A 27,274-nucleotide genomic window follows, 5' to 3' on the forward strand; every position below is an offset into this window, starting at 1 on the left:
CCTTTCCTTTTATCCCCACTCAACTCTCCTTAGCAATAGGCAAGTCTTATGACATTTGATCATTTGGTGTATCAGGGAAGAGCCTGTTTCATTAATATATTACCCTCCACTGCTGACACCATGTGTTACCATTTTGTACCCCCCTAAAGAAAGGTGACTTTGAGAAGCAACCCGGAAGAGATTTTAGGAAAACAGGTGTTGTAGCCAGGAGAGAACTTATTATGTGTTTGCTGCTTAAACACATGAAAATGATGCAGCTCGTGTGAACAAAAATAGTGTGAAATATACGTGTCATTATGCTCAAGGTAAAGACACATGTTTATAAAAGCACCCCCCTCAAATAAAAGTTAAAGGTTTGAGAAGTGAGAAGGACTGTGTCCCAGTAGCAGGAGCAGGGCCTGTGTCAGCATCCAGAGAGAGGGAGAATGGAGACGGGGGAGACCAGGGCTGGGCTGGGCCTCACAGCCCAACGCCTCAGTGGTGATTCTCCCAGGAAAGACCTGATGAGCTGCTGACATTTCTCTTAGAAGAATCAATGAATCTTTGTTTCCTTCTGCCTCCTCATTTGACCTTATTTTGTTCTGAAACAGAGAAGGAGGAAAGAAAGAACTGAACTGGTGGGTTGGGGATAAGGGGTGTAGGCCGAAGGCTGAGCGGAGGGGACGTCCGTCCGTGCTGTGGAGCCCACGGACCAGACCACAGGCCCCTGATCGGCGCCGGGGATGTTATTGTTTGCTTACTGTGTAGTCTTATTTGTTTCTGCTTCTCATTTCAATTCTCGCCCTGGTGTGTAATAAGTCACCATCTTCCCAGCTATCATCCCCGTATTGACAAGCAAATGTCACCCACATTTGAGTGACATCCGTTGCTCCTGAATATGCAAAAGTATGATGTACGAATCAATTCTACTTGTTTATTTAAAGCCCTTCTTGTGTGTCTTATATATTTGTTGGTGGGATACCTTGCCTCACAGCTACTCCGGGGGCTTTCCGTTAATATTATAAATCCAGCCTGTTCCTTCTCCTGTTTGCCACGGCAGATGGGAGCTCTCCTCTCTCATACTTTGCTTCTGTTCCCCCTCCCCCAAGACACACGCGGGAGATATGCTCCTAAACTTACAGGACTCTTTCTATACCTTAGGAAAATATCTTGCTCAGTACTTCGGTGAAAGCTGCTTGCTTTATCTGAAGACTTTTGAAGGCATCTTGACAAGTGCCTATTTCTCATGCCTGTGGCACCTTTAAGTAATGCAGCTTAGGTCAGTGGCTGAATCTCCTGAAAGGCTGCTAGAATTGTAAGCCTGTAAATAAGTGTTCGTATGTATACACCCACCATCTGCAGCGTTAGTAGAAAGAAGCAGCCCTTCCCCGCTTTGATGCGGTGGGCACGTTCATTTAAATCATTGAGAAGCGGCCTTTGTCTCTTCAACACACCTTACTGTTCTCTGGGAAACATCTTATTTCATTTTGGAAGGCTGGTGAGGAAAACCATAAGGTTAAAAAAAAAAAAATCACATCTACCATCTGGAAAATTCTAGAGGGCTCTCCTTATGTTAAAAGTGGCATTTTGAACAAACACCTGAAACGCTGATGGTGGGTGAGCCATTAGAGAAATGCTGTCGACCCAGCCACCCTCCTTTCAACCTTCAACTGCACCCTCCGACTGGGGCTGCAGGCAGTGGGGAAACAGGGGACTTAGGTGTGACTCTTGAGTGCTGAAGGCTACAGCACGTCTGTCTCACTCCCCACCCCCATCTGTCCAGCGAGAGCGCCGCCATCGGCTGGGCTCAGCAAGGGAGTATTCAGAATCTCACTGTTCATCCATGTGCAGAGGGTGGGGGGAGAAGAGAGGCCGAGGGGGGGAAAAATCCCACATTGTCAGAGTAATGCCAAACTCCCTTTGAGTGGGATGAGAAGAGCAGATGCCGCAATGAGATGCCAAAGCGGCTCCCCTTCCTCTGCGCCTTGGGTGCCTATAAATTGCTCCGGCGCGCGTTTGTCAGCCTCCTCTTCTCCTGGCAGGTGGTACCCAGGCAGAATTCTGCGTTCAGTCTCTCTCTCGCTCCGCTCCCGGCGGTGAGGCGCTCGCCGCTGCCCGCCAGCCCCTCCGCTCCAGCCCGGAGCCTCCCCGAGCCGCCGGTGCCCAGCGCCGCCGCTCCGCGCCCCCGGGGGGCGCCTGGCCTGAGCTCGCACGCCCGGCGCGGGGTTTGGGGGATGCGCATCTATTAGAGTTCTGGTGGTTGCCGAGGAGGAAAAGAAGAAAACAAAAACAAAAAAGGCAGGAGGAGGGCGATCCCAGCGAGCGAAAGGAGGCAGAAAAAGGCAACTTCAGACGGAAAGTTGGTGCGAACTGGCGCAGTCGGCAAAACCGGCAAAGTCGATCGCGGGCGGCGGCGGAAAAGTGTGAGCGGCCCCGGCGAGCGCGAGGGGCTGCGGCGGCTCTGCCCTCCCGGGGGCCGCGCCGGCGCCGGCGGCAGCCACAGGTGCGAAGGGGCTCGCGGGCGGCGAGAGGGCGCCCCGCGCACCCCACCCCCTGCTCGGGGACTTGCGCGCAAGTCGCCGGGCGTCCGAGCTCCCTCCCCAGCCGCAGCCTCGGCTGGGGGGGAGCGAGAGCAGGCGAGGAGCGGCCGGCGCGCGCGCCCGCCCAGGGGACTCGGGGTTCGCAGGGGGCTGTTTTCGGCTCTGAGGAGGTCCCCGCCCAACCTTCAAAATTTTGTCCAAAAGCAGACAAGAGGATCGCCCCGCGCTGAGCCGGCTGGTGGGCAGCAGGAGGCGCCTGATCGCCGCCGGGGCGCTGGGGGTGGTGATGGTGCTTCTGCTGGTCGTTCTCATCCCGGTGCTGGTGAGCTCGGCCGGCACGTCGGCGCACTACGAGATGCTGGGCACCTGCCGCATGGTCTGCGACCCTTACGGGGGCACCAAGGCGCCCAGCACGGCCGCCACGCCCGACCGCGGCCTCATGCAGTCCCTGCCCACCTTCATCCAGGGCCCCAAAGGCGAGGCAGGCAGGCCCGGGAAGGCGGGCCCGCGGGGGCCCCCCGGTGAGCCCGGGCCGCCGGGCCCCGCGGGCCCGCCGGGCGAGAAGGGCGAGCCCGGCCGCCAAGGCCTGCCGGGCCCTCCCGGGGCGCCCGGCCTGAACGCGGCCGGGGCCATCAGCGCCGCCACCTACAGCACGGTGCCCAAGATCGCCTTCTACGCCGGCCTCAAGCGGCAGCACGAAGGCTACGAGGTGCTCAAGTTCGACGACGTGGTCACCAACCTCGGTAACCACTACGATCCCACCACGGGCAAGTTCACCTGCTCCATCCCGGGCATCTACTTCTTCACCTACCACGTCCTGATGCGCGGAGGGGATGGCACCAGCATGTGGGCCGATCTCTGCAAAAACAACCAGGTGAGCGCGGGCAGGCGGCGGGGAGGGCGGGGAGGGAGCGCGGGAAGGTGCAGGCGAGAGGGAGGAGACCCCGGGCACGGGGGTGGGAGCCCGCGGAGGAAGGGCGCGGCAGCCCCGCTCCCGGGAGCCGAGAGCGAGGGGCAACGCCGTTCTACCCCGGGAAGGCTGGGGTCGTACGCCAAAGAGCGCCCGGCGGCCTGGAAACTGTGGTTCCCGAGCCCGGGACCTGCACTTGGTGCGCGCGACCCCCGAGGGGTGGAAGCCGGGATTCGGTCCCCGGGACAGTTTGTGCACCGCGGGGAGTCCCGGAGCAGCGAGCGACCCCCGGCTGCGGGGTTCTCAGCCGTGCGGGGTCACTGTCAGGCCCTGGCGGGGATGGGAGGGCTGGGGGAGCCAGGAGTGGGCGTGCCAGGGTGACAAACCCGGGGGAGAAAGACCGGGGCCCAAGGGAGAAAGAAGGGGCGCGGAGTGAGTCCGAGCCGGGCGCGTCCAAGACCGAGGCAGAACCACGGGGCCGGCGGTCGCAAGGTCCCAGACCCGGGAAACTCACAGATAGTCAGATTCGAGATGCAAAAACTCTGCTTTAGATTTCAGCTGAAGAAGGGGGAGATGTAATGAGTGCTGCTAACAAAAGGAAAAGTTGAGACTCTGGGTTTGTGCCGTAAAGCACGCTCGCAGACACAGAACCCAAACTCCACTGGCTGGAGGCGGAGGGCGCACGGGCAGGTGGTCGGGAGGCCGGGCGGAAGAGCCCAGCCCCGGGGCTCTGGGCCTCACTGCCAGCGAGCCCCAGGGCGCCTGCGTGAGGGTCTTTCCAACCCAGCCTTTTGCTCACAGGCGGCAGTGGCCTTGGCCTTGGCTGTGAAATAGCCTCAGATCAGCCCTCGGCCAGAGGACCTGCTCTCCTGAGCCGAGATGACCGGCGCTGCCACAAGGGCCACTGGTCTGCAGTGTTATGCTGGGGCCACTTCCCCGTTTGCTTGAGAAATTCGCGGTCATTGCAAAACCAAAGTGTGTCCCATCTCTTCATCGGGGGAGAAAAATAATATTTGTAATTACCTCAAAGTGTAATCAGACCCTCTGCAGGCGCTGAATCAGCAGCCGCTGGGGGAGACCTTGCAGCCTGCAGCCTGGGTTGAATGCCTGGGCTTCAACTTTGCTTATTGGGTGGTCCAGGGAGTGGCCCCCCCACCCTGCCGTGGCCAGCTGTGATTTTACAAGGGCTCTCCGGCTTCAGGTCACTTCTCCCTCGAATTCAGACCTTTCTAGCTGTAACCCAGGTTTCTATTAGCAACATTAAAAGCAGAATTTATTCCAAAGTCCTAATTCACAGTGTCAGAATTCTTCCAAAGTGAAAGACAAATACCCTAAACGTATAAGAGGAAGGACAAAATATCCTGTCCCTCCCGCTACCTACCACCCCTCACTTCTAAAGGAATTCAGAAGTAAGTAGCTTAAGGGACCCTAAGGTCACATAGAACAAAAAGAGGAAAAATGGCCACCAGGAGGCACTGACAGGGTTGTTTATTATAGTTCTTATACACGAAAATAATATTAAGATAAATAAAAATTATTCACAGAGCAGTGGGATAGTTATAGGTAAATGGCTAAAAAGGCCATGACGCACTGTACCAAAATAGAGCTATTGTGTCACCCTAACAAAATGACTTGTGAACAGCCCCTCAGCAGGCAGTGATGAGGCACCCATTTATTTACAAATTGGCTGTCTTCTGACTCAAAGGTTACGTCTGGCAGATACTGTCAGGCTGGAGAGATTGTTTTCAGAGGTATTAATTCAAATAGAATAAGATTCAAGTTTTATCAGTGTATAAAAGCACACTTCTTTAAGTCTGTGGAGATTGCAACTGCATGAAAAGCTAGGGAACAGTACGTTTCAATTAGTTTAAATGTTGATGCTGAGGCCCAGGTAAAGAGTCCAAGGAAACCATTCCATGTACGTCTTCTGTGTGCATTTTGGTTTTTTAAAAATTTTTTCATTGTTTGGAGTGTAGCATGCGTCTTTGTATCATCCTAGCATGTACATTCTATGAGGATGGAGGGGGAAGAAAAAAAAAAAGGCACAACAGCTGACCTTAAAATGTCTCATGCTTTGCATTGGCATATTAAGCTGATACTTCTACAAAAGGTGAGCAACAAGTTATTCAGAAAAACAAATATAGTAGAAAACGATATATTTTCGAGTTCGGCACGGACTGTTTTGCAAAATGGTTATTGCAATATTACTGTTAAGGAATTCTATATCTAGAATAGAACTGTTTTGTAAAGTCTGGTCTGCAGGCGTTGCAGATGAGAAGTCTTTACAAATCCTTTTTTAATTAATATTAAAGAAAGAGTTTTTCCTTGATTTTCAATTTTGCTCTTGTCTGATCACTTCTTAGTTGGCAGGCAGTTCCCCCCTCTGAGCTGACCTAATTTGTTTTCATAAAACAGAAACTCAGAGATCCATGTCAGCGTAATGTTCTATGGATTAAGTGGATTTGGGAAGCACAGAAAAATTAAACTAAAAATGCAGTTCACTCTAGGATAGAGGAATGCCTCTGGACGATAACCACATGAGAACCATTTTATTTATGCTTTGTGTTTGAATGCAGGATCACAGATGGAAACATCAAAGGCCAGTAAATTAACCTGATGCGCCACTTAACCTTTTGTTTATGATTCCACAGAAGTACAATGAGAATGAAATTATGAGAGCATCAGTAGCGATTAATTAAATTAGCAAATGTTACCATAAATATTGTCTCTAATGACAAACCCTCCCTAATAAGATAACGCTAAGGCAGCATAGCCTATTACATTCTCACAAACACAGCACTAAAAGGACCACGGTTCTCAGATTCCCCAGAAAACCATCAACCTAAATTTAATCTTACCATGTCTAAAAAGCCCATGACAGTGCATATTAAAGGCAAAAGTTGGACTCAAATAGCTTTCCATAGAGACTGGAAATATTTTTTTAAATGTTTGTATACATTTAGCAGGAAACCTGAATAAAAAATATTGCTATTTGAATCCAATCACTGTAATACCACTCTAATAAGCCAGTCTAATAAAAACTAAAACTGGCTTAAGGTTAGAACTATAAAATAATTAAAGACTAGTTTTTACTCTAAGAATTTATTAGTTATGGCACCATTGAACATGACATATACTGGAAACAAGACAGTTTGCGGGCTGTTATTCATTTATTAGCAAGATTAATGAAATGTCAAATGAATTATCTTTTTAGGGGCTGTGAAACGTGCACCAAAGATCAGCAGAATCTAAATAGTTAACTTACGAGATGGAAACGTATTAGAGTACATTTAGGTAGAAATGGGTATATCGGGCTAAGGAACGGATGCATCGTATCGTCAGAGAAAAGGCTGAAATCTGTGTACATTTAGGAACCTGAAAATAGCCTCCAGGGTGGACGCATTACTTTCCTCAATAGTCTGATGGCTTAAAGGAAGAATTGTTGGAAGTTACTGGGCTGGATACTACAGCTTGAAATTTCAAGTCCCATTATACCTTTAGAGTGTGATCAGGTGAGCGGGCATGCTAAAATCACGCGAGGTACTCTGGAGTATGGCAGGTATTTTAATTGGGAGAGTCTTATGGTTCAAATCTTAGAGAATCACTTTCATTAAAAAGCAATCACACTGGCTTTATCCAACAAAGGAAGTGAAAACCATAAGGGTAACCTTCCAGTCTGTGGGATCGTAATAATGCATTTGCAGGGTTTTGTGGTAACACCTACTGAATAAAAATGCTAACAATTTTGTGGGCTCGTGGTTATATCCCACGGGATAAAAATTGCATTTTATATATACACACACATATATATATATATATATATATATGTATATATATATATATTTAAGACTGTTTTCTCTAAATCAAGTGATTTTAATGAACCCCAGTTCCCAAATGCCCTCATGTAGAAAACAGTGTTAAAGCGTAATACCCATAGAACTTAATACTAAATACCTAAAGCACTAAATAAAAATGTGTGTCTGGTTATTAATCATAGGTGAGAAGTATATCATAGATTGATAATTAGTTAATATATTACTAATATAGCTAACTAGTATTTTATATTTTAATTTTTCTCACCCATTAAAAATCCACACATTAAGAAAAAAATCAGGTCCTAAGAGTACGGTTCTTTCTCCTTGTAGATTTTTTTTTCCCTGGGAACTAATGATGAGATGAAATTAATGAATCAAAGCATCCAACTCCTATACACGAGTGATTAATTCCTAGGAAATATTATGACATTAAATTGTATTATTACTTAATGGTCAAAACAGATCAACTCACCAAGTCGGTGTATACATTTAAGTCAGTGCTTGTGAGCGTAATTATATTTTGCTTTCATTTTATGAGTGTCAGCACAATGTTAAGAAATTCTGAATCTTTTAAGCCCTTTTCTCCTTTTGCTATATGATAGCCAGGAATAAATTTTTTAAATACTACTCAAATTACTTTACAAGTTCAGCAGTGTCAAAGAGTCTTCTCCTTTTTTAACATTTCAGCATTAATGTGAGAACGTACCACATGAAAATTTAATTTGAAAACCAGTCATTTAAATTTTGATGTCTCATTTCTCTCATTTTGCCAAGTGATAAAATCTCACATATTGCACCCCAAGTCATGCATTATTACGTAGTGCAGGTTTACAAAACCACTAAATCACTTGCTGTGTTATTCGGAGAAATATCATTACAGTGGAAGAGAAACAAGCCACAAAGTAGATGTTTTACTGAAATAAATCAAGTACACGTCTGCCTATTGAAAAAATTTTTTCCAAGTCAGAATCAAAATAGAGCTAAACGGATATGAAGCCTAATTGGAGTTGAGGATGTGACAGAATGTCCATATTACTTGATATGATGGGTGGGCAATTGGACTGTTTGCAAATGTCTGTCAGCTCACTAATGAGATCACAGGCTCAACCTGAGTGGATTAGAAGCCAACCTCCATCCTCAAAGCAAACCACACATTTAGAATCACCTCAATATGAAAGGGTATTCAATGAGATCATTCAAAAGAATTTAGAAATTTTAGAGACTTCAAATTATAGAAATGTAGTTCCTTCTATAACTTGTAGATGTGTTGAAATTAAATAGCTTATTTACGTACACACATCACAATTAAGCGATAAAAAGGCACAAAGAGAAAAAAGAACTCTGAAGACTTTTAAACCAAAGATGTTTCATTGAGTTAAGCTTTGGGTACAGGGGCTTCTCCTTGAATTAGATTTCGAAAGCCCAAAATCAAAATGATTTTTCTTTTTTGCTTCCTGTATAGTAGAGTTACAGGAGTGGGATTTCTTTGAGTCTGTACGTACTGTGGATCTCAATTTTCTAATAATCGTGGGGACCAACAGAAATTCGGATTGAACTTCTGCACTCAAACAGCTGGTTAGGATATTCCTGCTTGGCTTTCATTAAAATGCAAAAAAGTGGCCATTTCAAGAAGTGATTGGATTTGGGAAGCACAGAGTCACAAGGAATTAGAAAAAGTCATGATTTAGGAAGAGAATAGAGTGGTATGCATTGCTTACCACATATAGGAAAAACAAAGACTGTTAGAATCACCTTCAGGAAAGCACTATTTTCTCCTTTCCAATAACATAGTTGAAACTGTTACAAAGATATCCTCATAAAGCCCCAAGGCCAAGGTGGACTTGGCTGTGCTAAATTCAGTGCCATGGCAGCCAGTCTGCTTATGATGCTGTGTGAATGACAAAAAAAAAAAAAAAGAAAGAAAGAAAAGAAAGCCTGAGCTTTGTGACCACCTAGAGGGGTGGGATAGGGATGGTGGGAGGGAGGGAGACGCAAGAGGGAAGAGATATGGGAACATATGTATATGTATAACTGATTCACTTTGTTATAAAGCAGAAACTAACACACCATGGTAAAGCAGTTATACTCCAATAAAGATATTTTAAAAAAAAAGAAAGCCTGAGAATTCTCTCTTACAAATTCTAATTCTTGTCTGTTTCACGCAGGTGCGTGCTAGCGCGATCGCCCAAGACGCCGATCAGAATTACGACTATGCGAGCAATAGTGTGGTTCTTCATTTGGAGCCAGGAGACGAAGTCTACATCAAATTAGATGGTGGGAAAGCCCACGGAGGAAACAACAACAAATACAGCACATTTTCGGGATTTATTATCTATGCTGACTGATCATGCAAAAACTAAGCTTATTACTCTGAGTTTGGACACTGGATTCGTGTGGCTAACGTCAGTGAATCGAGGACCCCAGGGGATGCCGGATGCGGGGCGCCTCAGCTGTGTGTATGTGGGGAATTCAAATGCTACCTGACTCACATCTGTATACTCAGAAACATTATGTAAAAAAAAATATTAAAAGCAAGATAAGCAGATGTTGATCACTACCGCCAAAGCAAATATTCCTATTGTTCGTGTCGATGTGAATGAAGTCCTATATAGATCACAAATTTTTATAGAAAAATCTAAGACACTGAATTATTTCTTCCATATATATGATACTTTGGTGTACTGTGATCTTGCTGCTCTTATCCATATGTCAGCTTTGGTTCTTGTGAGTTTACCTGCTTATTATGATACTCGGGGTCCATTCATAGTGTAGGGAAGAATGATTGTTACCCTGCAGGAGGAGGTCTCATTGACATAATGCTGCTTTGTCCCCAAAGAAATTGTCTGCCTTGTACTCCTGTTAACTTTAGAGCTAGACCTGGGAATGATTCAACTTTAAGCCTTAACCTGGAATTTTCTGGATTTGAGGGAATTCCCAAGCCTGTGATCATGTTTCACATTCTTTTTCTTAGGAATCTTCTTTCCTCTCTTTTCGGGTGATAGTCTTTAAAAGTAGAGATTGAACTTGTATCATAGGATTACCCTCTAAGTGTGTAAATGTGTAATTACGTATGGTATTTAGAAAAATCCCCCTGTGTCCAGTTTGTCAATAGAATGCATTTAGGTTTACTTGGAAAGTCAGAGAAATTTATTCTTTAGTGTTAAATCAGACTGAGGCTTTTGCCTTCTTTGGAACAAAAGATTATTCGTAACCCAACTCATATAGGTTTAATTTGCGCTGGTGCATGCGTCACCAAGGGGACACTAAGTAAGGCCTTCAAATAGTTACTACAAGTCATGGCCTGAGGTTATTTCAACGTGAACAATTTCACATATAACCAATACGACAATAAAGTGTATATATTTTATACAAATAACCTGCTACATATATATATGTATGTGTACATATATATATGTTAGATGAAATATATGTATGGCTTCAGACCATAGGCACAATGGCTGTATAGCCCCAAAAATTTAATTTAAAGAAGTGTACGTGTAGGCACACACACAAACGTGTATAAGTTATTTGACTTATCTTGGATTGAAATATATTTTGGAAGACAAAAATAGATGAAGTAGCAAAATAATTTAGATGACTTCTAAGAATTATCCAGAAAATTAAATTTTATTAGGTTAAAATGCCCCGGAAATCATGTGTCTGTAAATTAGAGGTCTGTGGCTTCTTTATTACCATATGCCAATCAATACTTTCACTGCGTTCTGTGGCCGACTGTTGCTGTTAGGACTGCAGAGATGAAGTAGCTGTCCTTTGCAGTGTTTATGAAATATATGCATTTGAATGAGCAACGTTTTTCTTTTTTCTCAGGTGGACCGAAGCTGACAGTAAAGTAGATTTTGAGAGTAGTGCAAATCCTTCCTCTCCGGTTAAAGTACACTGCCAAAAGCCATCTCTTTAATCTAAGAAAAAGATTTAAAATGCATGTTGATACGTCCTAACTATCAGACAGCTTCCACTATTACAATGAAAAATCTGTTCCACTCTCAGGTGCCTTTGAAGACTCTTTGAGAAGTAGATTTCAAAAACAGAGATTGAAAAATCTGCCTGTTTTACTGGCGAAAGACATTTGCATTTTTTTCATTTAAAGGAATTAGTTTGTTCTGTTTGGCTCATTCCTCTTGGATACTTTCTGTTCTAATACACAGAAAGCTTGATCATCGTTGATCCATGGAAATATCTTTTATTTAGCCAACCTCAACTTTCCAAAAGAGTTATGCCTGGTGTTCCCATCTGAATGTGCTGTTTGCTTGGTTTAAATGCCTTGGTCTGAGTAACTCTCATGATTTATATGATTAAAAACATGTAAGCCCGTTTATCAAGAATAATGGCTAATTCTATTTGGCCTTTCTAATATGTAAGATAACTCTTAAAGGAATTGCAGTGGATTTTATTTCCATTTAACAATATGTATTTATCAAAGAGGAATTAGCAGTAAGGGTTTGGAGATTTTTTTTTAGGTAACAAATCATAGCAAAGGATTCAACCAAAAGATTAGCTTATAAACAGCAGAACAGGTCAATGAGAGTTTTAAAAAGGCTTTATTTACACAAAACATCAGGGCTGGGTGTCTTTTAAAGAGTTGGCTCTAGAATCAGACTGTCACTTCTAATAGATCTGACATTTTCTTCAGATAAGTAAGCGTTATTTTCTCTGTTCAGGCCCAAGGAAAGACAAATAAAAGGTAAAGGAAATAAAGAGAATATACATAAGGCAAACATTTCTCTTTTTTTTTTTTTTGCATTCTATATTATTAATTAAATTGTGGCCTTTGTTACTATAAATGTAATGATCCATTAAACTATATTATGTAATATATTTTGACTTTTATGATTGAATTTTTCTAATTGAGTACTATGTCATGTGTTCATGTCCCCTTGTACAAATTTTTCAAAACACAACAAAATTTATAGGAAAACTGGATACCAGAAAGCCACAGGCAACAAAACTGATGTATTATCAGTATATATAGATAGGTGAACAGCATATAATTAACCTTCCACAATATTTTTACCATTGTGAGTTGGTAATTATATTACAGTATCTTTTGAAAAAACAGTCTCAAAATTTAACTCCCCTTGCTGCAGAAGCTATTTTGTAGTGCCATATTAATCATTAAGCATTAATTAAAGGAGTGAGCAGGATAATTAGTAGAATCATCAATATTACAGGAAACATTAGATTGCTCCAGAAAGGGGTAATTTAACTAGAAACACTTTAAATTTTCTCATGCAGTGCTGGTGACAGATTAAGAAAACAAAACAAAAGGAAGCAAAACTCCACTAAGGGGATGTAGACTGTAAATCGTTGTTTGGATATGGGTACTTTTGTCTTTATTTTGTTAAGGAAAAACAATAGGGCTTAATTAGGCTCAGTAACTCCCTAAAGGTACAGATGTAATAGCCAGTTTCTGAGAAGGCAGAAGTCTTCTAATTCTCCTAAAAGGGAAATGCTCTGTCAGTCCAGTGTAGCTCTGATTAATATCTCACAGTGGGTTTGAAATCCCTGTCTGTTCCCTGCAAGCTTTATGCTCAAGGTATGAATTCAGAACAACCGTCCTATTTGAAAGTTAGCCATTGCTTGGGGTTCTCTATCAGTATCTTATCAAGTGCAGCCTCAGTTATGCCTCTAAACAACATTTTAGGAACAATGTTGGTAGGTATATGAGAATAGCCGTGACCTCCGTATTTCGTCAGCCGATGCTTCGTGTGTATGTCATGTGCCATCAGAATCCGACCTTCATAGCCCTCATCCACCAGAAGACGTACCCTGTGAAAAATGTTAACTCATTATATGGCATCGGTCTCACGTTTACAGTTTTCAGGGTGCCTTAAACTTTTTACTCATAAACCTACTGTGTTGTCATAAAGATACCGTCTTCCCTTGCGGCACGTGTCCTGGGAGACCCTTAATAAATATTGCGTGGTGATGATAAAGATATTACCGCACCCTAGTAGGAACATGATCCTTATTCCCTGCACACAGAAATCCCCAGCTTGTGATATTTATGACGATGCCTGGCAGTCCTGCATTAGACACAGCTTCTAACAGGACGCGCCAGTTTGCATAAGCGGCCACTTTAGCATTTTATTAAATAACTTTATTCTGGATTTGTACCCAGCTCTCCATTCTAAAATGCCTCGCTTAGTCGACCCATTTTTCAGATTTCATTCTCTCTGTCTCTCCTTTTTCTCCTAGCAAATAAAATCGACGACTGTTTGTGATTAAAAATAGGGAAACAAAAGGAATCCTTGTACAAGTAGAACATTCTGAGAGTAAAATCAGTTGGTTTGAAAATGAAGGGCATATGATGAGCTTGATAGTTATTTTTTAACTATCAAGTTAAAAATTATTTTTAACTATTATTGAAGTATAGTTGGTTTACAGTGTTATGTTAATTTCTGCTGTACAGCAAAGTGACCCCATTATACATATATATATTCTTTTTCATATCCTTTTCCATTATGGTTTATCACAGGGTATTGAATATAGTTCCCTGTGCTATACAGTAGGACCTTGTTGTTTATCCATTCTCTGTGTAATAGTTTGCATCTGCTAAACCCAAACTCCCAATCCATCCCTCCCCCACCCGCCACCCCCTTGGCAACCACAAGTCTGTTCTCTATGTCTGTGAGTCTGTTTCCGTTTCGTAGACAGGTTCATTTGTGTCATATTTTAGATTGCTAGTCATTTTTAAAAGGTCAGTTACGGTCCCTCTGCGCTATTCCTTTTGAAGCCGATGGGAATTTTGACTTAGTAGTAGTCTGGGAGCATTGGATTAAATTGGCCAATAAAAATTTACTCTTTCTTCCTTCCATTTCATTAAGATTGCTATAAATAATGAGCTGTTCCTTTAAATTTATAGTCAGTTGACTACAGAATGGCTTCCTGCCTATTGTCTAAACATCTAATCCTCTTGGCTTTGTTAAGTGCTGTAATCTGTAATGTGAGTCGGTCACCTCTGACAGCCACCATCTGTATAGGTCTGGACCCTGGGCAGTGTCTGCCGTGACTTCCATGGGTCTCTGATGGCAGGAGATGCAGCTTGGAGACCATGGCTGTTCTCTGGCATTTTCTGTCTTGTCTTGTCGATCCCTAGATTTCCAAATGGATCTAGATGGATGGGTAGCGCCTTCCGCCAAGGGCTAATTATTTGAAAGGTATCTTTTTTGTTTCAGTAGCATTTCTCGGCATTCTAGTGCATGAGTCATATTTAATAACTACTACAGCAAGCAAAATGTGGGCCACTGCATCAAAAAACTCGAGCACAAAGCCTTGCCCTCTGAGAACATACATTTTAAAAGAAATTATACTTCAAGATTAGATCTTATGTTTGCAGGCCAAAGGAATGCCAGAAAAGAGCCAACCTGGGTGTTTTGTCTAGAAATCTGCATTCACATCACACGTACCTCATGTGTGTCCTAAGAATACTTAGAGTGCTAGCTGTGCCACCACCATTATTTGCTTCTTTCTTTCTTTCTTTTTATTGAAGTATAGTTGATGTACAATAGTATATGTTACAGATGTACAGTATAGTGATTCACAAGTTTTAAAGGTTATACTCCATTTATAGTTATTATAAAATATTGGCTCTATTCCCTATGTTGTACAATATATCCTTGGAGCTTATTTCATACATAATAGTTTATATCTCTTAATCCCCTACCTCTGAATTCCCTATATGCCTACCTACCCCTCTATAGGGGTAGGGCATTACCTGCCTCTCTAAGATTTGTATAATGTCCAAAAGTCCTGATCTGAAGTTACTTGTGGAACGAACTCTCTTTAAGGGAATTATTTAAGGCAGTTATATGATCGTTTATGAAAAAAGAGAAAGATTTGACAGATGCATGCACAGTGCTGAAACATAGTGTGACAAACCTTGATCCGCAACTGAAAAGGAGTATCACCTTACAGGAAATTTTAGGGTACACTTTCCCCTGTGTATTTTCTGAGCATTTCTCAACATTTTTGTCTCTTTTCCTTGTCTGAGAAAAAGAGGTATCTTATTACTACAGAGGCACATTTGTGTAAACAAATTCCGGTAAGAGGCCTGTGTCATATCCTGAAGCACAAAGCCACTGAATTGCGCAGTAGTATGGACAGATACTCATTTCAAAATGGGAACCCTTAGAACTCATTAAGTCAAGAATCTGGAGACTAGTTATCTCATGAGAAAGAGAATGTTCTGGCTCTAGACACATAATTATATCCTGACTATCAGGAAAACTGCCTGGTCACTCCTAAAATAAGAGATCGTCTCATATGCTGCGCCATTGTGTAGAAGAACAGTATTTAGAGAGAGACCGCCAGAAGGAAGGAACCAATACAGAGGAGAAGACAAAAAATCACAGTAATTATAGCAATACAAATGAGTTAGTGTTTTGCAAACAAATATTAGAGAGAGACTACAAAGTGTGAAAAGGCAGAGATATAATAAGATTGAGAAATGGAGCATAAGATTGAAAACAGGTGTTAGACACAGAATTTCTGGTGCTGAAAACCAGAGGTAGGCAGAAGCGTGCTTCTCTGTTCTTGCACTTCAAAGCTTTGAGATTACTGAGGCTCAGAGAAGGACTGCTGATGAATGATGAAAATCAGGCGCCCAGGAGGTAGGGACAAGGGGATACACACACAACCCAAAAGTCATTTAGTAATTACCGTGAGCCGTACTCGAGTCCAGGGACTTAATGCATGGTTTTAATTTACAAAGATTAAGGATGCATATATACACAGATACATAGACATACACAAACACACAGGCACATATATATACTTTTTGATGTATTTCCGTACATCTAGAATGTTTACATTTAGCTCAGTGAAAGCTCATATCCCCATAGACCTCCCTCTGCAGATTTTATTTCAGGTCTAGGAGTGTCATGGAAAGCATAGGGGTGGAGAAGATAAAGCTCACTGCCGTAAACGGGCTTAGAGAAACAAAGCAGGTCCTGGGAGCAAACTTCCTATTTCCAAGATGAATTGTAAAACGTGTGTTGAGGGCATTCATCAGGAAATCATCGTTTTGAGGTCATGAAAGATGAGGAAGGTCTACACAGCACCCCATTTTAAATTCCAGAGAATATTCACCTCTGAGTATGGTCCAAGCTAGTAGGACTCTTAGGAAACCTGTTTGCCTGTATTGAGTGGTACTCCTGGGCAAGGAAATTAAAATCATAAAACAAAACAAACCAACCAACCAATAAATCTGTTTATCAAAGAACTGGTTTGAGTAGTAAAAAAACAAAAAAAAGCCCTAGGGTTTCTGGTCAGAACAGTCAAAGCAGTTTGCTCGTGTAGAGCTGAGTGTCTCCATATTTATATACAAAACTACCGTAACGTCAATCAACTCTGTCTGATGATATTAAACTTGAAGCCTATTTTACTGTTAATAAGCTCAGAAAGGAGGTCTGCCAGTACACAGGGACAGTAGAAGGCATACATGTAAAGATAGACTTCCCGGGGGAAAGACCCTAAGGCTGTCTGAGCTGTGGCCACTGGCTCAAGACCTCCCCATCAAACCCAATGTACATGTGTTGAACTCCTGCTGCTTGAGCCCCACAGTTTCTGGACATCACTTCTCTGCTCCAGTTTGGCTTTTGCTCCCATTCCAACCAGTTTTCTACAGTCAGAACCCTGTTCTGCTCCGTGTCGCCATGGAGAACCACTTCCACTCAACCTTCCTTTCCCCACTCTGACCAGGAGTTCCGTCCTTCTACTTTTTCGCTCCCCTTCTTCCACTATCTGTATTCACCCATTTGCTTCAAGCATCCAGGGATTTTCCCCTGCGATGTTATTCCTGGACATCTCTCCATCTCTCTCTACACTTTCTTCCCTCCAGCTTGGACCTCGTGACCCTCATCTCAACCCCTCCGTGGTCCCCCCAATATCAACCACGTTTGTCAGACAGAATCCCAGCCCTCAAGCTCTCTGTCTCCATCTTCTACTTCTATTCACAAAATTTCTTTGGTCCTACTACCAAAACACAAAACATTTTTTAGGAAAATAATCACCAAATCATGGACATTGGTGCCAGCAGACAGTCATGCAGTCATGATCTCTGGCCTCCACTGGGTCTTCCACACAACAGTATCTCTCATTCATTCACCATCCACTCCCAGCCTTTATCCTCCTCTACAAGGTCCTGCCCTGAATCCATTCCTTCCTTCTCGGGAGATGACCACGTCTCCTTCACAGGCGCCCTAGAGATCACACGGGACCATCTGTCCTCAGTTTCCTGTTCCTCTCACCAAAACACCGTTCTGCTCTCACTCCATTACCTGCCGCACCTGCTTTCGTTTCCATGGAGACAGTATACCTCCTTTCAACCAACTTCCTATTTGCTGCCCAGATTCCATCTCTTTGTCTCCTCAGGAACCTTCCTCTGTATCTCTTACCTGTCCAGATTTTTTTTCGGTTAACATTGACGGACCACTTCCATAGTCTACCCCAGACACTCAGCTAAAAACCGCGTATTTTATTTCATATAAATTCTATAATGACCCTGTAGATTAGGCACCACTTCCCTGGATTCATTCTCTCTGTCTCCTAACAAAACCTTCCTTTGGTCCTGTCTGGACTTCTAGCTCCAGCGCTCCAGCCCTGCTTCCCTTTACTATCAAGCTTCTTGAAAGAGTAGCCTCTGTCCTCTTCGTCCCCTTCTACTCGTTCCTCAAGCCTTTTCTGCCAAGACTGCACTTATTGACTGAAATAAAAACTTCCTGGGCTTCCCTGGTGGCGCAGTGGTTAAGAATCCATCTGCCAGTGCAGGGGACACGGGTTCGAGCCCTGGTCCAGGAAGATCCCACGTGCCACCAAGCAACTAAGCCCGTGTGCCACAACTACTGAGCCTACGCTCTAGAGCCCACGAGCCACAACTACTGAAGCCTGCGTGCCTAGAGCCTGTGCTTCGCAACAAGAGAAGCCACCGCAATGAGAAGCCCGCGCACCACAACAAAGAGTAGCCCCCGCTTGCAGCAACTAGAGAAAGCCCGTGTGCAGCAACGAAGACCCAACACAGCCAAAAATAAAATTAAAAAAAAAACAAACAACTTCCTGATTGTGAAATCCAATGGATACTTTTCAGTCTTTATCTCACTTGATATCTGCCACATATTAAAAGTGTTCAAGCCCTTCTGCTTTAAGTATTCTTGTCCAACAACTTTCATAAAAATGCATTTCTCTGATATTCTTAACGCTTTGAAAATTTCTCAACCTGTCTCTGAGGGTCTGTTCCTGAGTTCATCCCTTAAGTGTTGGTGGTCACCAGAGCTCTGTCCTCATTCTCTTCTCTGAGTGATCTCATTCATTCCCACGCTTCCAGCTGTCACATGCAAGCCAACAATGTCTAGATTTGTGTCCAAGTCTCTGTCCTGAGCTTCACACCCTTATCCCAGGGCCCCACCAGATAGCAACACGATATTCCCAAGATAAAGTCATCCTGTCAATCCCAAATCTATTTCTCCTCCCACATTCCCTAACTTGGTGCATTCAGTCTTCATATCACCATGTAACAAAGACAAACCAGGTAGCATCCAGCCTTGACTCCGGAAATTTTCCACTCGGTTGCAGAGAATGACTTGTACAATTATTTGCTTTCACCCCCAAAATATTGGACAATTTTGAGAGGTTGGATTTTATGTAATGTTTGACCTTTAGACATTATACTTATAGCCTGTACGTTGCAGTCACCTCTTTAGTGAATATTTTAAGTAAAGCATTTCAAAAATTAATTATAGGAGGTTAGGACCTCAGGTGTGGCCAACCTGAGAAAGAAACAGCTTACTTCGTTAAGAGTAAAAAAGAGGGAAATGTCTTTTGTTCTTTTATTGTCAGAGCAGAGATTTTGTCTGTATTTCTTATCAGCTGCCCATCTGCACTGAACTAAAGCTTTGCGAAGCTTCTGCCTACTTAGGCTGATTCAGTTTCTCCTCAAAATAATATATAGAGATTTGCCTTCCTGAAACAGCATTGGTATATTTTTCTCTGCAAGTCCCTGGTTCTGCCTGCTTACTGTTTTCTGAATCTTTGCTAATACCCACCCAGATAAGAAAATCCAAAAGAGATGGTAAAAGGAAATACCATGAGAGATTTCATCATGTTTACCTTTCAATTCTTTTATTATCATTGGGCATCCGGGTTGAACTGATAATGGAAAAGTTCAGAACCAAAGAGATCATATTCCAAGTAACAGCCAAGTTGAGCCAACTCCAGTAGTTCCCTCTTGTCAAGGAGAGTCCTAGAGACAATAAGACAGACATATTGTTACTCTTTGTTTGTTTGTTTGCGGTACGCAGGCCCCTCACTGTTGTGGCCTCTCCTGTTGCGGAGCACAGGCTCCGGACGCGCAGGCTCAGCGGCCATGGCTCACGGGCCCAGCCGCTCCGCGGCATGTGGGACCTTCCCGGACCGGGGCACGAACCCGCGTCCCCTGCATCGGCAGGCGGACTCCCAACCACTGCGCCACCAGGGAAGCCCCATATTGTAACTCTTAAGAGCATATTTTCCAGGTACTTCCCTGGTGGCCCGGGGGTTAAGACTCCAAGCTTCCAAATGCAGGGACGCCAATTTGATCCCTGGTGGGTCGGGGAGCTAAGATCCCACATGCCACGTGGTGTGGCCAAAAACAAACAAAAAAACAAGAGCATATTTTTCACATAGACAGATTCAAAGTTTTAAGCACACCATGTACTGGAATGTAGTTGAAATCAAGTAAAAGAACTTTTAAGTTGGCTTTTATGATGTGACTATAAAATAGTTCAATTTGTTACCAGAAATTAGGGAAAATTCCCATCCAAAAGGGAGTTTTCCCATCTCAAGGACTTGGGAACTGTAGACATTTTAATTATGCTGCCATCTCCAAAACAATTTTGTAATTCTTTTTCAGAATTGTCTTCAGGATATGCTCCGTATTCCTTTGAAAATCCTTAGTGGGACTGCTGTGAACTGTGGAAACTATCAGAGGAAATTTGGCATCAGGACTGGAGAATTAGGTGAGTAATACGGATCTGGATAAAACAGGAAGCCAAGGTAAGGTAACAGGGTGATTTTCTTGTGAGGATCTGTTCTAAAATTAATTCCAAAGCATATGTGAATATCATTGCGATTTTTTTTAGAAAAAGGAGGGGCAATACTCCTACAGATATTTATGTTCTGGTGTGTTTATTTTTTAAACAGAATTTATTATTTTATGATAATTTTACGGCTATCTTCTCACTTCAGTAGAGATCATAGTAAAAATATCACTCTTTGTAAGACTGTGTAAATGAATGGGAAAAGGAGAAAAATATAGGATGAGTGCAGGCTACAGACAGAAGAATTGAGTCTGGAACGAGTAGATTATCTCAAGAAATTGAGACTCTAACAAGTAAAAAGGAGGCCTAAAATTAACTCCCAAAATGCCATCGTAGAGATTCAAGCACAGAGAGAAATAGGAAAGAAAGAAAGAAAAAAATCCTACCAGGAGGCAATATGGAAAAAATGTGAAGGAAAAAATACACCTCATTAAACATTGTGTGAAGGGAGTTAAGGACCTAGAGGAAGGAAGTGATTGTTTGGGATCCAAGATGGGCTTGGAGAAGAGTTGCAACGTCAGATAATCCTTGTCTTATTAGGGTTTTATCCATTCTGATATCCTATTACTTTGGCAATGCCAGGATGCAAGCATTAAAGCACTATTGTATGTCTATAAATCTGCTTCTAAGGGGTCAGAAGTATTTTCAAAGCCTCTCTTCCAAACCCTAGGAGGACCAATTAAGCCTCTGTGTCCGAGTGTGAGAGGGCTCTGCTGTCCTGGGCTGCTGCCGGAGAGTTGGTCTTGACCTTCACTCAGCCACCATATCGTAGCTGGCTCGTTTTTATTCTGTTCACCCGTTGAGCGTAACTTAGAGTTCACGATGTTGTTTAAGGCAGGGAGGCTAAAAACGTCTTTCCTTTATGCTATAAAATGCACATTAGCTCTGTGCTACCTTCTATTAATACCACTCCTTTTCTATCTTCTTACCATGGAGACCATTTTTGCTTCCAAAATTACTAGGCTAAAAGAATATGTGTTTTACTATAGTAAACATATTCTGTTTTCCCCAAAGAACCATGCTTAAAAATGAAATATACACAATTAAAATAACATAAGGGGAAAGAGATAAGTTTAGTATTTTTTTCCTTTTCTAAAATTTTTTATTATTTTTGTCTGTGTTGGGTCTTCGCTGCTGCGCGCGGGCTTTCTCTAGTTGTGGCGAGGAGGGCTACTCTTCGTTGAGGTGCACGGGCTTCTCATTGCGGTGGCTTCTCTTTGTTGCAGAGCACGGGCTCTAGGGTGCGCGGGCTTCAGTAGTTGTGGCTCGTGGGCTCTAGAGCGCAGGCTCAGTAGTTGTGGCGCACGGGCTTAGTTGCTCCGTGGCATGTGGGATCTTCCCGGACCAGGGATCGAACCCGTGTCCCCTGCATTGGCAGGTGCTTCTTAACCACTGTGCCACCAGGGAAGTCCCAGTGCTACATATTTTATCCTCAAAGGACATTTTCCAGAATTACGTTGACTTTGTGTGCACACTGTGTGTTTTAATTTTTATTTTGAAATGTAGTTCCCTCCCCGCAGTACCCTCAAAAACTGCACTTGAAAAATGGAACTTATCCAAAAAAGTAAGAAAGGCTTAGTTTGTGGAGGTCTTCAATCAGTAGCTCAAAGCATAACGACATATAATAGACAGGATTTGACCATTACAGGTATTTTGGATATTTCTAATAATATGCTCAGAGGAGGAGAAGGAACTATATTAATTGTGACCATTGCTTACTTTCTTACTAGGAGACTTATGTTGCTCTAAGCCTCTTACAAATACTAAGTGGCACATATTAAGGGTCTTCTATAATGAGGTCCTCTCTCCTGAAGTTCAGACCTGCATGCCTAATTGCTTGCCGTCTCTACTTGGTTGTCTAATAGGCAACTCAAGCTTAACATGCCTTGAACTAAACCCCTCATGTCCTGCCCCAAACCAGCTGCTCCAACTAAGTTGATGGCAACTCCATCCATCCAGTGCTCAGGCCAAAAATCCTGGAGCTTTGTCCTCTTTCTTCCTCTGAGTCACTCTACATCTAGCCCATCAAGATAGACTTTTGGTTCGACTTTCAAAATAGGACCAGAATCCAAATACGTCACCACCTCCCCTGCTACCCTCCTGGTCCAAAACACCATCTTCTCTTGCAGGATCCCTGCAATAGATTCCCAAGTACACACACACACACACACACACATACATACATACACATACATACAGGTATGTACATACATACATACATATTATTATTATTAGTGACATTTGATGATGTGACACACCCTAGATAACTGAACATTAGTGTGAAGGCAACTAAGATATGAGTGCACTTAAATTCTCCCTATTGAAGGAGGAAACATAGTATAAAATCCATGGGGAAAAGTAGGTCAATGATCAGACATACTTTTCAGAAGACAGCCCTGAAAATAAAATGAGTTTGGTATTAGATATTCATGAGGCGGTAGGATGGAGAAGTAGGTGAAGCAAGAAAATAAAACAATAATCCTCAGGCAAAATAAACGGCCCTTTCTCATTTAATCTTTACAAAAACTACATGAGAAAAGTATGATCATCCCCATTTTATAGATGAGGAAACTAAGTCTCAGAAAAGCTTGTAAGTCTCAACTTCCCAAAGGTGGTGAATAAATGCAAATTGCGTTCATCTTCAGAAGCCATGTTCTTAGACCCTGCTGCCCCTTTTGTGATGACAGCATTCACCCGCCTCAGCTGCTCCATTCCTTACGTCAGCACTTACCTATGGAGAAAAACACCCCATCACAAAAGCATCTCACCTTGCACCGTGAATGTCTAACAAGGTGACTTAACTACATTAAACTGACATTCAGCTGGATGACTTCCAGGGATTGTCAAGGTGCTACTGAAGTTGCATTTATGCATGTGAATTTTTTTTCACTTGGAGAAAGGATTGACCCCAGATGTCAAAATGGTACCAGGGGAAAATGTACTCTGCCTGACGTCTGTCAGAAGAGGATTAAACGGAGGTCCTGCCCCTCAATGATCTCATAGCACTTCTTATAAGAGCGAAGGTGTCAACCGCAGCCAGTTTTCCTCATTCCATATTCTATATGCATGAATAATTATATTCTCTCTTATTCCAGTCTTCCCCAGCCTTTAAGGTATATATCTTTCACCTCTTGCCCTAAATAGTCAATGAGGTGACTCTGAGATGCAGAAGAGCTACTGCATTTCACACTGGAGAAAGTCCCTTCTTCCAGGTGAATGAAGTTGATTGCAATGTCATTTGTAAAATGTCCTGAGATTTCCCAAGAGGAAGATGAGGTGCTCGAATCAAGTATTTGTTCTTGTTATTCATACTGTATCATTTCTTTTGTTGCATGTTTGACACTTTTGCTCTTCAACCAGTAAACAGATTCTCTCTATGTAAGGAACGGGCTTATATTTATGACAAATATATTGCTATTGACTAAGAAAATGGTTCTCTGATGCCATTTGGCTATCTTCATTTTCAGAATATGGTTATCACGTACATACATGTTTTAAGGCCAGTATTAAAACGCAAGACAGTTGGTTCTGTTTTTCAAACCTCTTTATATTCTAGATCTGATCCAAGAGCTGAGGGGTGTAGTTTAATGTCAAAATGCACTCTGAGTGGGAACAAGGAAGTCTGTGTGAAGAGATAATTTAGACAAGGAGCTTTGCGCTCTCTGGGAAGCGAGAACTAAGAAGCAGAGGAAAGGATATAACACGTGGTGTTATCAAGATGATGACATTACCTAACATTTGTCTTGGGTTTTTATAGTTTCAAGATACTCGCAAATACATGATTTCATCTCATACATTCAAGCACACCTTCATGAATTAATGCAGCCAACATTTACTGTCTTGTGCTATCACCTACCCCGTGCTAGCCTTTGTGCTGGGATACTCCTATGAATAAGAAATTTAAGCTGCTGTCTCAAAGAACTGAAAGTCTAGGGAAGGAGATAGATATCTAAATTAATAATTACAATTAAATGTGTTGAAAGCTTTTTATAGTACAAATACATACAAAGTATTATGAAAGAATAATGAAAGAGGTGACTCCTTTGAGTTGAGTCTTGAAGAAAACTATTTAGATGTAGGTTGGTGGGGTTTAAGTGTCCGGTGACGGATGGATGATCCAGGAGAACACCTATTGAGAGGTAAAAGAGCTTGTCATTTCTAGAAGATAAGGCTGTAATTTATCAGAGCTAAAGTGCATGAGGGGAGACGCATCTATCCATCCATCCACCCATCCATCCATCCATCCATCCATCCATCCATCCACCCACCCACCCATCCATCTAATAAGAAAATGTTGATCATCTACTTACTACGAAGTATGAGCTGGGGAAAAAAAGACAAATAATACAGGTTCTCATCCTTCAAGAAGATCAGTGTCTGTTAGGGAAAAGAGACATGGAAACACAGAATGGCTTTTCAGACCTTACCAAGTCTAAGAAAGTACTACTGGGAACTGGGTTGACACAAAGAAGGAGATATCAAACACTGCTTGGCTCATCCAGGAAAAGCTTCATAGAGAACAAAATCTCTGATGAGTTGTATATTGAAGAAAGACTCTGCCTAGTAGAGCAGAGAATAGGGTATTTCCACCAGACGGACTAGGTTGGAAATAGGTTACTCGAAGTCACGGGCAGTGTGGCTTTAGCCCAGATTCTGCCTATGCACTAGAGAGGGTGGGAGATGAGATGGAGAGATGGGTGGGGACCAGATGACCAAGATGTTTGGATTTTGTGCTGAAGGTGACACAGAACCACTGAAGGATCGTAATTCGGGGTGGGGGATGTAATCAGATGTGTGTTTGCAAAGATCCAAATGATGGCAATTTGGAGGCTAGATTAGGGAGCAAAGCTAAGGGGGTGGTTCCTGTTTGGAGACAATTACAGTAGTTCAGGCGACAATGAGGACCTGAATTAAGTGAACAACAGAGGAATAGATCAGAGGGGCTGTATTTGGAGATCTTAGTGTGGTAGACAGGTTTTAACATGTGGGGCTGCAGAGGGGAGGGGACTTTAGACTAACATCTGGGCGAATAATACTGTCATTGACCAGAATAGGGCAAGAAGGAAGAGTAAGCGGTGGGACACGGTCTCCATAGTGACAGAAGTGTAGAAGGAGAATCAAGGGCCTGCCACGGGCAGTTCATTAGATGTTGGCATCATTAAATGCTACCACGAGCATGGAAAGGGCAGGTTCTGAAACTCATAATGAACTGGTGAAATACCGATGCTGCATATGAACACGATTGCAGAAATGAAGAAACTAAAGCTTGGGTCTTTTAAGTGATCAAGAACCCAGGAATTCCAGGAACTCCTAGGCTAGTGCACTTTCCATTATACTGTGCAGTGACTTTGTTGGAATTCATCAGCTCCTCCAGTCTGTGAATTCCAGGGCCTGGAGGGTAAGCGCTGTGAGTGTCGCTGTATTTTGAGACTGGACTAGCTCAGGGCCTGACACATACAGAAGCACGGAATATCTTCAGTGCCAAAACTTATGAACTCGACCAAGTAATTAAAAAAATTTTTTTAACTAAAAATACGATAATAAGGAGATGCTTATATATAACCGATTTATTTAAAACAATGTTTAGTTTCAATGACTGATTATTATAAAAATTGTTTACCACAGAAGAACTCCAAAAAAGTCCTGTCTCCCTCTTCACTGAATTTCTTAATTTAAAACCAATGAGTATTTGTACAGATAGTGTCATGTGGGATTCTTTATAACTTTATGAGAGTTCTTCAACAACCACTTAAAAGAATTATTAAACTCACCTAGAATTGTTGATGTAACAACCTAAAATAACGTTTAAAATAGTTGTAATACAATGTTTAAAAGAAATTAATGTATAAATTACTATAACCTAATAAATTCAACGTTACTATAATTTTAAGACACTACGTATATTTCTGTACCATTAACGGCAGTTGCAACTTACCTACAAAATCTGAAAAATTCTTAATTGATGAATTTCAATTAATTTATTTTTTAATGTCAAAAATAGAAACTGAATAGAATGAAGTAAGTTTTTAATGTACGGCCTAAACATCGTCTATGGCTAGAAAGTATAATTTATTATTTCAATTAAATATTTACCAGGAACTCTGGTTTCACACAAACTCAAAGCCATCAATTCAGATGGTGCATTCACATTAATATACTAGTTTATTCCCATATATGTAGGTATTTTAAAGATTCTTTTGTCTTTTTTAGAGGATTTTTTGGTGATAAAGCATTACTTGTATGGAACAGTCTTTTCAACTGTAGGAGTAACTGGGAATGAAAAGCAATAGAAAAATAATTCCGATTGCAATGTATTTATTTTACATATTCCTCATTATCTATATTTGAACAGGCGTCTTCCTCCCACGTGATTCAGTTCTCTTCTTGGGTCTTTATCGTACAGACATGTTTAATGATGTCATAGGAGGGAATGACGTCACATTTTCAATATTATGACATAAGTGTAGGCTTGAGGAAAAGGAACAGATGGCTGCAAGAGAAAAAAACTCTTGTTTAAATTACACCAAAACCAGAAGTTGGCTCTGAATTGCGAAATGTAATTAAAACCTCATTTTAAAATGGATTTCACAGTTTATCCACCCTAGGAAGAGCTTTTTACCATATGAACTTTCCAGCTACCACAGAGCACAAAAGAGGTTGCGTTTTTCATGTAAGCGATACACAGTTCAAGGAATGATGGTATTGAGGAGAGTGAAGATAAATCTCATAGACATGGCAATCCTTTTTGTTATAATGTCACATTTCACGGGAATGGTGTCAGAGTCATGAAAAATGTCTCTAGAAGAAAAAAATTACTTGTGGAAGCTTTTGGTGGGTATAATGTATCAGAGAGAATACAGGACTGGTGCCTTCGTTTGCTCTTGACATTGGGCTGATTCGCCCAAGTGTCTCTGTTAAAGAGTGCGATTTAGGATACTC

General features: G+C 42.3%; 3 protein-coding genes across 3 annotated transcripts in view; 2 read left to right on the plus strand and 1 right to left on the minus strand.

Moving 5' to 3' along the window:
- RSU1 (Ras suppressor protein 1) overlaps positions 1-27,274 on the plus strand; it is a 356,102-nt gene that overhangs the window by 257,502 nt on the left and 71,326 nt on the right. Inside the window, exon 9 of the transcript XR_004476195.2 lies at positions 20,149-20,254. The gene's annotated coding sequence lies outside the window, so the exon portion shown is untranslated. The remainder of the gene's footprint in view (positions 1-20,148; positions 20,255-27,274) is intronic.
- On the plus strand, positions 1,719-12,080 carry C1QL3 (complement C1q like 3). Its single transcript, XM_033403467.2, has 3 exons — positions 1,719-2,482; positions 2,727-3,393; positions 9,410-12,080. Exons 2-3 carry the CDS (start codon positions 2,806-2,808, stop codon positions 9,587-9,589), a joined length of 768 nt encoding a protein of 255 aa, XP_033259358.1. The 5' UTR covers positions 1,719-2,482; positions 2,727-2,805; the 3' UTR covers positions 9,590-12,080.
- PTER (phosphotriesterase related) overlaps positions 12,197-27,274 on the minus strand; it is a 30,012-nt gene continuing 14,934 nt past the window's right edge. Inside the window, 3 exon segments of the mRNA XM_004278603.4 lie at positions 12,197-13,031; positions 19,368-19,394; positions 19,396-19,500. Of these exon segments, the coding sequence (XP_004278651.3) occupies positions 12,821-13,031; positions 19,368-19,394; positions 19,396-19,500 (343 nt within the window). The 3' untranslated portion in view covers positions 12,197-12,820.

The sequence above is a fragment of the Orcinus orca genome, chromosome 2 (assembly GCF_937001465.1).
Source record: "Orcinus orca chromosome 2, mOrcOrc1.1, whole genome shotgun sequence".
In the NCBI taxonomy this organism is placed as follows: Eukaryota; Metazoa; Chordata; class Mammalia; order Artiodactyla; family Delphinidae; genus Orcinus; species Orcinus orca.